Source organism: Nicotiana sylvestris, chromosome 10 (genome assembly GCF_000393655.2).
Source record: "Nicotiana sylvestris chromosome 10, ASM39365v2, whole genome shotgun sequence".
Taxonomy (NCBI): Eukaryota; Viridiplantae; Streptophyta; class Magnoliopsida; order Solanales; family Solanaceae; genus Nicotiana; species Nicotiana sylvestris.
This window is the reverse complement of record NC_091066.1, coordinates 60,939,852-60,954,495: the sequence shown is the minus strand read 5'-3', so window position 1 is coordinate 60,954,495 and position 14,644 is coordinate 60,939,852. Positions and strand designations below refer to the sequence as shown.

General features: G+C 40.4%; 1 protein-coding gene across 1 annotated transcript; it reads right to left on the bottom strand.

Moving 5' to 3' along the window:
• Nucleotides 1–6,755: 6,755 nt before the first annotated feature.
• On the bottom strand, nt 6,756–12,057 carry LOC138879411 (uncharacterized). The gene is made up of 7 exons (XM_070159021.1): nt 11,764–12,057; nt 10,301–10,960; nt 8,462–9,297; nt 8,017–8,075; nt 7,460–7,680; nt 7,155–7,312; nt 6,756–7,068 (listed from the first exon to the last, which is right to left on the bottom strand). Exons 1-7 carry the CDS (start codon nt 12,055–12,057, stop codon nt 6,756–6,758), a joined length of 2,541 nt encoding a protein of 846 aa, XP_070015122.1.
• Between the last annotated feature and the right edge of the window lie 2,587 nt (nt 12,058–14,644).

The window sequence follows — 14,644 nt, the reverse complement described above, 5'->3', positions numbered from 1 at the left end:
GTAGCAAAATGTAAAGCCCTATAAGCATGATTTCTGCTTGATGAAGCAATCAGATTAAATGTAAAGTCCTATGAACATGATTCTTACCCTTATTACCCCATAAAACATGTATCTATCCACCCCTTTCAGTAAATACCCCAATATTTATTTACAAGTTATTACAGACCAATGAATGAATTACATAAGTAAATAAGGAAACAAGAAGCTATTCTATAAGGAGCCTCCGATTATACCCAGATTTCTGAAAGCCTCCAATGGCGTCAAATGCCTCAATTCCATAGATAATGTCAGAGTCTAGGTGCACTAAAGTTCCCTAAGAATCTCAAGGATCCCGGGTAGTACTTACACCTACACTTGGTAACCAAGAATTGAACAAGTGCAGTATGGAAAGGCCAGCCTCAGTATGCCAGAGTTCAGAGGGTTCTCAAGAGGATCCCAAGGCAGTACACATACTGGAGGGGGCAGAACTTATTGACTAAGAGTTGAATGAAAGTGATTTTAGTGAAAAACTGTATAAAGGAAGGCCTGTTTAAAAGTAATTTAATAAAATTAAGAGACTGTTTGAAAAGAGAATGAAGAAATGAACAGAATCTAGATTAGGACCTATAGGCATGACATCTATTATTTAATATGATTTTAAGACATTGAAGGCATGATTATTTGGAACCTATAGGCATGGTTTCTAGCAAAAATGTAAAGCCCTATAAGCATGATTTCTACTTGATGAAGCAATCAGATTAAATGTAAAGTCCTATGAGCATGATCTCTATTTGATGAAGCAATCAGATTAAATGTAAAGTCCTATGAATATGATTTCTACCCGTATTACCCCATAAAATATGTATCTACCCACCCCATTCAGTAAATACCCCAATATTTGTATACAAGTTATTACACACCAATGAATGAATTACATAAGTAAAAAAGAAAATAAGAAGCTATTCTATGGGGAGCCTCCGATTATACCCACATTTCCCAAAGCCTCCAATGGCCTCAAATGCCTCAATTTCATAGACAATGTCAGAGTCTAGGTGCATCAAAATTTCTTAAGGATCTCAAAGATCCTGGGCAGTGCTTACACCTAGACTTTGTAACCAAGAATTGAACAAGTGTAGTGTGGAAAGTCCACCCTCAGTATGGCAGAGTTTAGAGGGTTCTCAAGAGGATCCCAAGGCAGTACACATACTGGAGGGGATAGAACTTATTAACTAAGAGTAGAATGAAAGTGATTTTAGTGAAAAACTGTATAAAGGAAGGCCTGTTTGAAAGTAATTTAATAAAACTCAGAGACTGTTTGAAAAGAGATTGGAGAAATGAACAGAAGTCCAAACACAACACCTTAGGCCAGGTTCATACACATCTAGGGGTCACAACTCATAGGCAGGTTCAGTAGTCATAAAAACGGGTCAAGGGGTCTGGTAATACATAGGACACACAATAAAGCAAAAATCCAGGAATTAGTATAGACATGCTCAGAAGCAGCTAACCAGACATAGTCACAAAACCAGACAAAGGAACAAACTCATATACAGGGGAGATACGGATTTGGGAATTCATGGTGGTAAACACATAACAAGTAAGAGATGATTGGGGTAGACATGCTCAGAAACAAATAGAGGGGCAATATAATAATTTTAAGGTAGGGGAGTACATAATATGTAAACATTAACTACAAATTTCACAACAAAACCATAAATAGAAGCAAACAAGAAAAAGGATAAACTGAAACAATAAAAGAATCATATTGTTGTTGGAACTTCTGAATTGACATTAGAACATACCAGTAAAGATGATAGTAAGCAAAGTGATAGAATAGGAGAACACAATAGTTAGCCTTGGCTTGTTGTGAGAGATAAAAATCAAGAGTGTTAGAGATAGTTTTGAACCAAGAGTGTTCGTGTATTGTTAATGAAAGACTAAGGTATATATAGTCTGAGACCAGGCAACCAGTAAGGTAAAAATCAAAGTCCATCAGTAATTAAGGAACTCTGAATCAGTTAGTCAGGAAATCAAGGCAAGTACTCCCCTTAAATCAAGGGAATTAAGTCAAACGTTAAGAAAAGTGTTAAATAAGGAAGGAAATTAGTATACAACTAATAAGAAAGATTCAAATTCAGTAAGTATAGGGTAGACAATTAGGGCTAAGTTCAAAAGGCTCTTATAAAGGAAATAATTAAGTAAGAATAAAGTACCGTAGCAAATTAGGTAGGAGAATCAGTTAATTTAAACAGACGAGGTAGAAATTTAGGGTTTAAAAGAAGATATTTCAATCAAACCATAAAATAAGGAAATCAGAACCAAACAAGAGGAAGTTATGATTCTATACTCAACATATAAATAGAGTAAGAACAACTAGACGTAGCAAACAAGTAAGGTCAACAATAACGAAAAAAAAGGCAAGTTTGGAATAGTCAAGATGAATATAATCACATAGAGGTGGTATAAATTAGGCTAAGAACTCAGCAAAACATATTCAGAGCAAGGTAAACAAGAATCGAGTAGTCATGCTAACACATAGAACCAAACAAAGGAAATCTATAAATATTAGGGATTTTAACATAGGCGAGTTGAAAAAGCAATAAGAACATGGAATCAATCGAGATATGCAAAGAACAACATTTTAAACATAAAAATCGGTTTAAACAAAGTGTAGAAGAAGTTCCGAGAAACCCTAAGTTTAGAATAAAGTGAAAACAACTTTAAATCGACGATTTTTGCAAAAGAGGTTCAAGAACAGTGTAAAACAAAAAGGAACAGACTTGAATCATTTAAAAATAGCACAGATCTAGGAGATGTAAACCAAAATTAGGGTTTCAGAAGAAACCCAAGTAGAGATGGATGTACCTATTTAGAAACTCAAAGATCATAACAAATACAGTGTGATCTTGCTCGAAATCACACCGGAATAACCAAGAACAACGAAAATAGCAAACCCTAGATTCAAGTCGGCATGGCCCAGGGCCCTTGAAGGCCTCAGAGAAGATGAGAAAGGCAATGGGGGAACCATTGGAGGCTTAGGGTTGAAGGGTGGTCACCGGAGAAGACCGGAGAAGGGAGGCAATTGAAAGCTATTTAGGGTTAGGTTGGGAGAACATAGGAGATGAGAGAATCTGAGGGCGGCGGTCTTTTGGAAATAAGGCTAGGGTTAGGGTCTAATGAATTAAAAAAGGAAAGAAGTGATACGAGCCATTGATCTGGGAGATCAACGACCAGGATTTAATGGATTCCGGGTCGGGTAAATGTGTATAGGTTCTGGGTCGGGTCATTCGGTATGAAATTGGGCTAGGATTTGGGTCCAGTTTAGGCTGTAAATGAAATGTCAATCTAGCTACCATTTAAATAGCCAATTTTCCCCTATTTAATTTATAATAAATAATAAACGATTTCTGGAAAATAATTTTATGTACCAAAATTATTTAAAATATATATTTAATATTTTAAATATATACGGACCAATTTTACCTATATAAAATGTAATTATCCATTAAATGGGCTAATATTACAATTTTATACAATTTAGCTTTAAAAAATCAAATGCAATTATAAAAATACATAAAAAATATATTAACCATATTTTGGCATAACTATAGAAATTAAATGAATAAATAATCATAACAATAATTTGGAAAATAATTATTGGGGATTTTATGAATAAATGAGATGGAAATAAATCAATTTAAATTCCTAAAATTATGGAAAAATTGTAAACCCTTGTGCATGCGTATATAGCCATCTATATGCTATTTTTAAAACTATTTATGCATATTTCAAATATATAGGAAAAATTAGGTATCAACAACTGCCCCTCTTTATCCGGGAAGGTTGAAAGAGTTTCAGGGTAAAGAAATGATGGTCAATTTTGACCGAACGGGATGTTTTGAAAGACAAAGGCTGGACTCTGGCTTTCGAGTTTCCTACATATCCCTGGCTTTAAAGGAATCAGGCCATGTGTAGTTCTGGATTCACCCGCGGAGTATGCCGATGAAATTATTGCAAAAATGGACACGAGATGCGGAAGCGGTTATGGTGAGCGATTAAAGCTCGGGATGGTTGGAAGGATATGGAGCGAGATCGCTCCTTCTAGGATAGTCGTTGCTTAGTGGTTACCTACAGATAAAATATGCTACAAACGTATTTGCAAAAATTTAAACATGATGCATATTCTCTTTGGACCATGAAGGTTGTCTTTGGATGGTTAAAGATGACGTCCTTAGACCATGACGTCCTGGGCCATGAATTTTTTAGTGAGGGATTTTAAGGCCATGAAATGATGTTCTCGGGCCATGACAATAGTGCCTCCGAACCATGACGCCTTTGAATAATGATATTCAAGTTTGAGGGATCCTTAGGCCATGGCATGGTGTCTTCCAGCTATGAGGATGATGCCTTTAGACTATGACGCATTTGGACAAGTTGGCGCTATTTTAGCCCATGATGTGCAATAGTCATGACTTTATCAAGACAATGATTAATCTTGTGAAATGGAGGGCAGAGCATGCAAGGATTAGACTCATGCAAATAGGGAGGCAAGGATTAGCCTCATGCAGATATGGGGAGGCAAGGATTAGCCTCATGCAGGTATGGAGTCAAGGATTAGACTCATGTAAATAGGGAGGCAAGGATTAGTCTAATACATATATGGGGAGGCAAGGATTATCCTTATGCAGGTATGGAGTCACGGATTAGAATCATGCAAACATGGAGTCATGGATTATACTCATGCAAATATAGGGAGGCAGGAATTAGCCTCATCCAACTGGGGAAGCAAGGATTAGCCTCATGCAAATATGGGGAGGTAATGATTAGCCTCATAGAGTCAGGGATTAGACTCATGCAAATATGGAGTTAGTTACTAGACTCATGCAAATATAGGGAGGCAAGGATTAGCCTCATGCAATGTGGAGGCAAGGATTAGCCTCATGGAGACAAGGATTAGGCTCATGCAAATATGGAGGCAAGGATTATCCACATGCAAGGATGGAGGCAAGGATTAGCCTCATGCAAGTAGAGAGTGAAGGATTAGACTCATGCAAGTAGGGACGCAAGGATTAGCCTCATACAAGTATGGAGGCAAGGATTAGCCTCATGCAATGTGGAGGCAATGATTAGCTTCATTGATTCAAGGATTAGACTCATGCAAGGATGAAGGCAAGGATTAGCCTCATGGAAGTAGGAAGTCAAGGATTAGACTCATGCGGAGAGCAAATAGTAAGTAAAGGTAGCGTGTGTCTTAGCTGGAGATGTATTTTCGGTGCCTGATGGCTTGATTGATAGTGGATTTGGTTTGTGTATATATGTTTGCAGGAGATATCGTAATGTCAAATGTACCTACATCCAAAGAAAAGTTGTAAGTTTTGTGGGGGGGAGGTTGGTTCTTGCTTCTGTCGGCTGGCTTTGCACTGCTCCGTTATGAAAGCCCCTTCGAGTCCCCCTAGGTAGCACCTAATTATTATGGAAGTAGAGTTTTCGAAAATATGCAATATTTAAAAAATAAAGTTGTTTTAGAAATGATATATCAAGTAATTTTTGATGAACTAGTGATTCTGACATATTTCAAAGGCATTGCAGCTATCTCTTATTGGAATTTTGAGGGTCCTCCTCAAAATTCTGTCCCAGTTTGGTAGATGATCTTTGACTGTTTGCGGATGATGGACCCTACTAAACCCTCTCCGGAATTTTGAGAATCCTTCTCAAAATTCTGCCCCAGTTCTTGACTAATTACGGACTTCCCGGCGTGCAATGGCGTTGGCTGGACATGCTCCGGAATTTTGAGGACCCTTCTCAAAATTATGCCCTAGTTTCTAATTTTGGGGGAAATTAAAATTTTATTATAATATGACCGAACCCATAAGGCTGCCTACGTATCCCCTCTTAAATGGGAATCAGGTCAAGCGTAGTTCAACTATATCAAGTGGGAAATGTACATAATCTAAGCATAGTATCTCTTGGGTATGTCTGAATTGATTCGTTTTGGCCAGACTGCTCCGTCAATTTCTGCAAGTATGAGTGCTCCTCCTTTTAGTACTTTGTGAACCATGTACGGGCCTTGCCAGTTGGGAGAGAATTTTCCTTTGGCTTCATCTTGATGTGGGAAGATTTTCTTCAATACCAGTTGCCCTGGTGCGAACTATCTTTGTTTGACCCATTTGTTGAATGATCTGGACATTCAGTTTTGATAAAGTTGGTTGTGACACACTACGTTCATTCTCTTTCCATCGATAAGGGCCATTTGTGCATATCGGCTCCTTATCCACTCCGCATCGCTGAGTTCAGCTTCCTCTATGACTCTTAAAGAAGGAATCTTCACCTCGGCTGGGATGACAGCCTCGGTACCATAAACCAGCATGTAGGGTGCGGCCCCGGTCGATGTGCGAACCGTGGTGCGGTATCCCAACAGAGCAAAGGGTAACTTCTCATGCCATTGTTTATGGTTCTCTACCATTTTCCTTAGTATCTTTTTAATGTTTTGTTGGCGGCTTCTACGGCTCCATTCATCTGAGGTCTGTAGGCTGTGGAATTCTTGTGCTTGATTTTGAAAGTTCCACATATAGCTTTCATTAGATTACTATTGAGATTGGCGGTGTTGTTACTAATAACGGACTTGGGAACTCCAAATCAACAGACAATATGATCCTTGACAAAATCTGCAACGACTTTCTTGGTTACAACTTTGTACGATGCGGCTTCTATCCATTTTGTGAAGTAATCAATGTCTACCAAAATAAACTTGTGTCCGTTTGAAGTCGTGGGCTCAATCAGACCAATAACATCCATTCCCAGGTGGCGAATGGCCAAGGTGAGCTTGTTGCATTGAGCTCATTTGGCGGCACTTTTATCATGTTGGTATGCACTTGACATTGAAAGCATTTGCAGACATACTTAATGCAATCTATTTCCATGGTCATCCAAAAGTAACCTGCCCTAAGTATCTTCTTAGCCAAGATGAAACCATTCATGTGTGGACCACAGGTCCAAACATTCACATCCTTAAGTAGCTTAGAAGCTTCCTTTGGGTCGACACATCTTAGTAAACCCAAATCAGGAGTTCTTCTGTACATGTTTCCTCCGCTGTGGAAGAAGTGATTTGACAACTCCAAAGCGTGTGTTTCTGAGGGTGATTTGCATGCTCCGGGTATTCTCTCCTTGATAAGTACTCTTTGATGTCATGGAACCAAGGCTTTCTATCTGCTTCTTCCTCGACATGAGCACAAGCTGGCTGATTATGGATCCTCACCGAGATGGGATCAATGTAGTTCTTGTCTGGATGTTGTATTATGGATGACAAAGTGGCTAATGCGTCAGCAAACCCATTCTGAATTTTGGGCACGTGTCAAAATTCTATCTTTGTGAACCTTTTTTTCAATTCCCGCACATGGCGCAGATATGAAAATATCTTGGAATTCTTGGTGGCCCACTCTCCTTGTACCTAGTGCACAAGCAAATCTGAGTCACCGATCACCAGCAACTCCTGAACATTCATGTTGACTGCCATGTTGAGTCCTAGTATACAGGCTTCACACTCTGCCATGTTGTTAGTGTAGAGAAATTTGAGTTTAGCAGATACCGGATAATGTTGACCCGTTTCTAATACCAAAACAGCTCCAATGCCAACTCTTGTGAAATTTGCAGCTCTATCAAAGAACATCCTCCAACCGTCGTATACTTCGGTAATGTCTTCTCCTATAAATGATACTTCTTCATCAGGAAAATACATTTTCGAGGGTTCATATTCTCCTCCCACCGGATTTTTAGCAAGGTGATCTGCCAATGCTTGTCCCTTGACCGCCTTTTAAGTTACATAGACGATATCGAACTCGCTTAGTATTATTTGCCATCTATCCAACTTCCCAGTAGGCATAGGTCTTTGAAATATGTACTTCATAGGATCCATCCAGGATATGAGGTAGGTAGTGTAGGCATAGAAGTAATGCCTCAATTTCTAGGTTGTCCAGGTTAGAGCACAGCAAGTGCATTCAAGCAGAGAATACTGTGCTTCATAAGGTGTGAACTTCTTACTCAAGTAATATATGGCTTGATCCTTTATTCTTGTCCCATCATGTTGTCCCAGAACACATCTAAAGGCTCCATCCAATACGGATAGATAAAGTAGCAAAGGTCGTCCTAGTTCTGGCGGGACCAGAACTGGCGGTGTGGACAAGTATTCCTTGATCTTGTCAAAAGCATTTGACAATCCTCGGTCCAACTTGTCTCGACATCTTTCCTCAGCATCTTGAAGATGGGTTCACATATTACTGTTGATTGTGCTATGAATCGACTGATGTAGTTGAGCCGCCCTACGAAGCTCATCACGTCTTTTTTGCTCATAGGTGGCGGTAACTCCTAAATAGCTTTGACTTTAGATGGATCAAGCTCGATCCCTCGGCGACTGACAATGAATTCTAATAACTTTCCTGAGGGAATCCCAAATGCACACTTTGCGGGGTTCAATTTTAAAATGTACCTCCTTAGCATGTCAAAGAATTTTCTCAGGTCCGCTATGTGATCTGTGCCCTTTTTGAATCTAATAATGATGTCGTCCACATACACCTCCATCATGTCATGGAATATAGTTATCATGGCTCTCATGTAAGTGGACCCAGCATTCTTCAGACCGAATGGCATCATCTTGTAACAATATACACCACATAGGATAATAAAAGCTATCTTCTCTGCATCTTCTTCATCCATCCAAATCTGATGATAACCCGCGAAGCAATCTACAAAGGATTGGAGTTCATGCTTGGCACAATTATCGATCATGATGTGTATATTTGGCTGTGGGAAGTCATACTTGGTACTTGCTCTGTTTAACTCCCGATAGTCAACGCATACTCTGACATTACCATACTTCTTCGGAACTGGCACAATGTTAGCTAACCAGTTTGGATATTCGACTACCCTGAAAACTTTGGCTTTGATCTGCTTGGTAACTTCCTCCTTGATTTTCAGGCTCATGTTTGGTTTGAACTTTCTGAGTTTCTGTTTGACTGGAGGACACATTGGATTAGTAGGCAAATTTTGAGACACTATGGAAGTTCTCAAACCGTTCATGTCATCATATGACCATGCAAAAATGTCCTCATATTCTTTTAGTAAATGAATGTTTCCTTCCTTTTCTGTTGGCAACAAGTGAATGCTAATGCGGGTTTCTTTGACGGTCTCGACGTCTCCCAAATTTACTGCTTTTGTTTCGTCCAGGTTGGATTTAGGCTTATTCTCAAAATTTTCAACCTCCCTGACAATTTCCTCAGGTATCTCACCTTCTTCCTCTGAATCACTATTCTCATGTTGCGTTGCCTTATTACATGGCACAGTCACTGGTTCATCAAAAAAAGTAATAATAATGTTGTGGAAAGAAAAAGTGTAAAGATAGTAGTGAATAATAAAGAGCAAATGCATTTGATTAAAACTTGAAAAATTGTTCAGACAAAGCACGGCTCGATGAATCGAGCATTTATTTTGAAACAAGTAAAGATAAAAATGAAGCTATAGGAAATTTTAAATGCCTAGAACGGCTATAGAAGTAAATTCTTCCAAGCTACCCGGGGACTCGGTGGGCTTATGATGGTGTGGTGGTCCAAATTCTGAGAACAACTCCCTTTGACACAGTCTGAATTGTGAGGCCTTCTTCCTCCTCCTCCTCCTTAATTATGGCACAACAATTCATGTCCTCATCTTCCAAGAATAGATCCTTCAGCCCAACTAGTGCTTCTTCTTCTGCAGTTCCCCATATTGTGTCGGCCAAGTTAAAAGCTTGTTCCAAACATGGAACTAGCTGCTCAAGAGGGTAGTACGGCCTGTGCCAGGGAGGCGACCAATCATTGTACTCTTGCCATGTATACTGGTATCCGAGCCCAAAGGTGGTACCATGATTTTTCAACCGTATTGGTTTGGTGATACCTTGGAGGTTCTTTCTCAACCCTTTGTCGGGTTCGTATCCAGACCATGCTAGTATGCTTTCTATTTTGTTACTCCACCACTTATCCTTCTTGGCGGCATTGATCCATTCGATGTGATGATAGGTTTCCCCTCCTAGCCTTCTTCTCTGTCGAATAGCCGGGATGGTTTGACTAGTGTAGATAGGGATACTCCCATATCCGTGAATGATTACCTCCTGATGGTTCCATTCGAACTTCACGGCTTGATGTAGCGTGGAGGGCACGACTCCAGCAGTATGGATCCACGGTCGGCCCAATAGAAGATTATATGAGGCCGGTATGTTAAGCACTTGGTTGAATTCCCCGATCGTGGCCCTCTAGGACCCATCGAAAACGTTCACATTCATGCTTCCTACCCATACCTCGTGGAAACCTTCGTCTAACCTCTTCAGAGTATCTACTGGACAAACATTTAGGCTCGAACCTCCATCAACTAGGACTCTGGCAATGAACTTGTCTTCAAATTGTACTATGATATGCAATGGTCGATTGTGATTCAAACCCTCGGGCAGTAGTTCATCTTCATGGAAGATAATCTTATGGCTTTCGAGTACTTTCTCGACCATGTTGTCCATTTCTCCACAGGTGATGTTATTGGGTACATAAGCCTCGGTCAGTACTTTCATCAAAGCAATCTTGTGTGCCTCTGAATTCTGCAATCGTGACAGGATAGATATCTGAGCAGGGACTTTGTTCAGATGGTAAACAACAGAGTTCTCCTTTGCTTGCACTTTCCTCCACAAGTTATCTTGTCCGGTCTCAATAATAGGTTGCCTAGCAGTGGCCTCCTTACTTGAACCTCCCAAATGTTCAGGTGTACAGACTCTTCCAATTCTAGTCATTCCTTGTACAGTGTCAGATTCCTCCACATTGGCCTTCCCTTTTCGCCAAGCCTCAGCAATATAATCCCAGGGTATTGCTTTTGAGTTGAATGGGGGTGTAGTTGATACTTTCACAGTAAAAGGTGTGACCACTTCTACTTCAAATGGAGCGGAGGTGGCTGCGGGCAGAGCTACTTCTACCTCAAATAGAACTGATGCATTTACCTCAACATCAATTGGTGCCTGAGTCTGAACCACAATGTGAGTAAGTGTGACTGCAACCTTAAAGTTGTCACCTTCTCGAATAAGCCTGATTGACCCCTTAGGGTCCCATTCTTAATTTGTTTATATCGCATGTACACCATCACCTCTGTGATCAGGGAGGGGATTGTTGCGGACATTAGGTGCGGTTTCCATTGCCTGTATGACTTTATTGTCAATGAGGGTCTGGATCTTATCCTTCAATGTTCAGCACTCAGCAGTGGTGTGCCCTTTCATACCGGAATGGTACGCACAAGTTTTGTTTGATTGACCCATTGTGATGGATTTTCTAATGCCACAACGGGAACAAGAGTGACGTAACCTGTGGCTTTTAGCATTCCATATAGTTGGTCGATAGGCTTAGTAATGGCGATGTACTATCTGGGAAGCTTGCGGTCAAAATTGCGTCTTGGTATTGGATAATTTTGGCAAGTTGGTGGTGATTGGAAGTGGGATTGTTGGGAATTATATGTGTGATGGACAAAGGCTGGTTAGGAATACCTGGGAGATGAAGGTTGATATGTAGGTGGTGATGCTTGGTATGTAGGTGGAGGTGTTTGATATATGGGTAGAGGTGTTTGATATGTGGGGGGAGGTGTCTGATATGTGGGTGGAGGTGTTTGATATGTAAGTGGAGTTTTTGGGCCTTGAGTCACCATTACTACCCCAACATCTCTCTTCTTCGATATGTCACCTGATTGTAGTGCCTTATTCGTGGCTTGCAGTGCCTCGAAGTTCGTTACCATCCCGCTCTTGATTCCTTCTATGATTCTTTCTCCGAGTTTGATGATGTTAGAGAACTTGTCATTTTCGATAACTATCAACCTCTCATAGTATTGTGGATCATGGGCCTTGATGAAAAATTTATTCATCTGTTCTTCGTCCAAAGAGGGCCTAACCTTGGCCACTTCTGACCTCCAACGAGTAGTGTATTCACGAAAAGTCTCAGTAGGTTTCTTCTTAAGATTTTGAATGTATAAGACATCCGGTGAATTCTCTATGTTAAACCTGAACCGGTCCATGAACTCCGACGCCATGCTTACCCAATTGAACCATTTCTTGGGATTCTGGCTCATATACCAAGACAAAGCATCCCAAGTAAGGCTCCTCATAAAGAGCTTCATCCGAATTTTTTCATCTTTTCTGACCCCAACAAGCTTGTCACAATAGGTCCTTTGATGAACTCTGGGATCACCTGTACCATCGAACATCTCAAACTTTAGAGGTTTGTACCCTTCTGGCAGTTCGACATCCGACTGTATGCATAGATCTTCATAATTTAAACCTTTTATCCCTCTGACGCCTTCAACACCTTGAACCCGACTTGTTAACTTCTTGAGTTCTTCGGCTATGTTCTTAATGAGCAGGTCCTTCTCAGAGGGTTCTGGTGCACAGGAGATTGATTAGGTAGAATGTGGTATAGTTTCCACGTATATGGGGTTGCTCTGATGGGTTCCAGGGACTTGGGTATAGTGATGGTCATTGTTGGAGTTTATGGATTAGGAATAAGTGGTGGTATATTTTGGGGAGTGTGGTAAGCGGTAGTTGGTGAGTACTAAATTGGTTGATGATGATGTTGTGGTGGAGTTGGTATTGGGATGGAGTTATGTATTGATTTGGTGCGGGAGGATTTTGTGGCTGTTGGTTTTGTGTGTTTTGAGGAGGAGTTGGGTTCTTTGTGTTTTGTTGGTGCACATCGGGGACATTAAGGGTAAGTGACAGGTTTACCAAATTGCGGACCTGCTCTAGTTCTCCTTGCAGCTCTAGTATCTTTTGTTCTAGTCTCAAAACCAGATCAATTTGGGGCCGGAGTACTATGGCTATCGGAAGTCTCTGCGTTCTCAACGATTTCCTTTCGGATCCCAATTAAGTTTTCCATCTTTGCTTTTCCTTTGCATTTTGTGTTGCTTGGAGGAGGAGGTGGTGGATGGCCTCTATATCTGGCATGATATGCTGATGAGGCCAGTATGAGTAAACCAACCTAAGGGGATGGGAATAATAAAAATAAGCAAAAATAAAAGGTAACAAGCCAGTGAGGATTCTGAAATGTTTGCAATATTTAAACACATATTGCGGGAATGCAGATTCGTGTCCTAATTTGGGAGCATCGTTGTTCCCGAGGTAGGCCTAGCGACAAGGAAATTTGGAGAACTTTAGATGCCAGTAAATGCTTCACTTTATAATGTGAAAACAGACAAATCCCAAAATGACACTAAGACAATAGAAAAGCAAGTCACTATTGTCACTTGGCGTTATTACATTTAGGAAAGCAAATAAATCTAGCGTACTTGGTCCAAGAAGGACCTTCCTCATGTTGAATGCTCTCATTGATCAAATCCTCCAGTTCACGTAGGTTCACTAGTAAGAATGCCTTTGCCAAATGTCCTCCTTCATTTCCCTCAGCGTTCTGGAGGTCGGTGACTCTCTTCCTTACTTTTCCTTCCAATTCCAACAGGTTGTATTCTAGATATTCCAGTTTCTCACTAGATTTGGCGGCCCTCTCTTTCCATTCATTGATTTGGTCATCTGATAAAAGATTCTTCCACCAGTCTAGCAAGAGTGAGGGTGTGCTAACCATACCGAAGCTGGGGACCTCGTGCCTCATTTTATGCAAAACAAAAGGGCTAGACCTTACCCCCACCAGACTCGACTATTTATACATTCATGATCAACATATCGGACTTTGGATAAGGCTTATCTTAAAATATCATTATGTAGACAACATAACTGATCCGACTAGGTTTGACCATGATGCATGCACAATTTTAACCAGAGTAAGTTTTCTATGGGGTTTTAAACTGGTGCCCTCAAGCGCATAACTCGAGTGAGAAGGCACGAAATCGTTGACTGCACCGCTGATCGACTGGTTTTACCGCAAATAGCCCATTTCGAATTTAAGGGTAGTAAATAGGAAGAGCGCAACCACTCAATAAAGCATTGCTAAAGGATTTGATATGCACGAGTGGAATATGATGCGGAGCTTGATTTATACAGCAATTAATAACATGTAGTCAAGTATTTTCACGTAGGAAAAATAAATACAGCATTTAAATAATTGAAAGACAATTACAGAAAAAGGAAAACAAAGAGACAAGTCAGTTTTAGGGCAATAAAGAAATCATAAGTGCTTGAAAAATAGACAGTTAAATTCAAATAAGGGAGAAGGGTACGGGACAAAGTATGCTTGGACTAATTTGTAAAAGATAAGTTCGTTATGGTAAGAGCTTAAAAGATCTCCCTAGCAGAGCGCCATGCTATCGCGCCCCTTTTTTTCCCTTTTGACGGGGAAGTCCGGGTTTCTACATTCCATGCGGTGTAATGACTCATTTCCTTTTGGTAATTGGGTACTTGAAGAGTCGCCACCTAACGGATTATGGTGTGTTAGGCACCTAGAGCGATTAACTCTTGGGTTGGTTTGCATTACTAGAGATTAGGGTAAGGTCTCAAAGTAACCTCGAGGGGAAGGTGCTAGGCACCCCTCTTGGTCCACAACTGTGGATCCCGGGCGAACTTATATTCATTAATTAGTCCATTACAAGTAAACAGTTGAATCAAATATGTTTCAAGTAAAGCACGTTGGATAACTCAAGTAATAAGATAAAGATTTGGACAAGTTGTAAAACA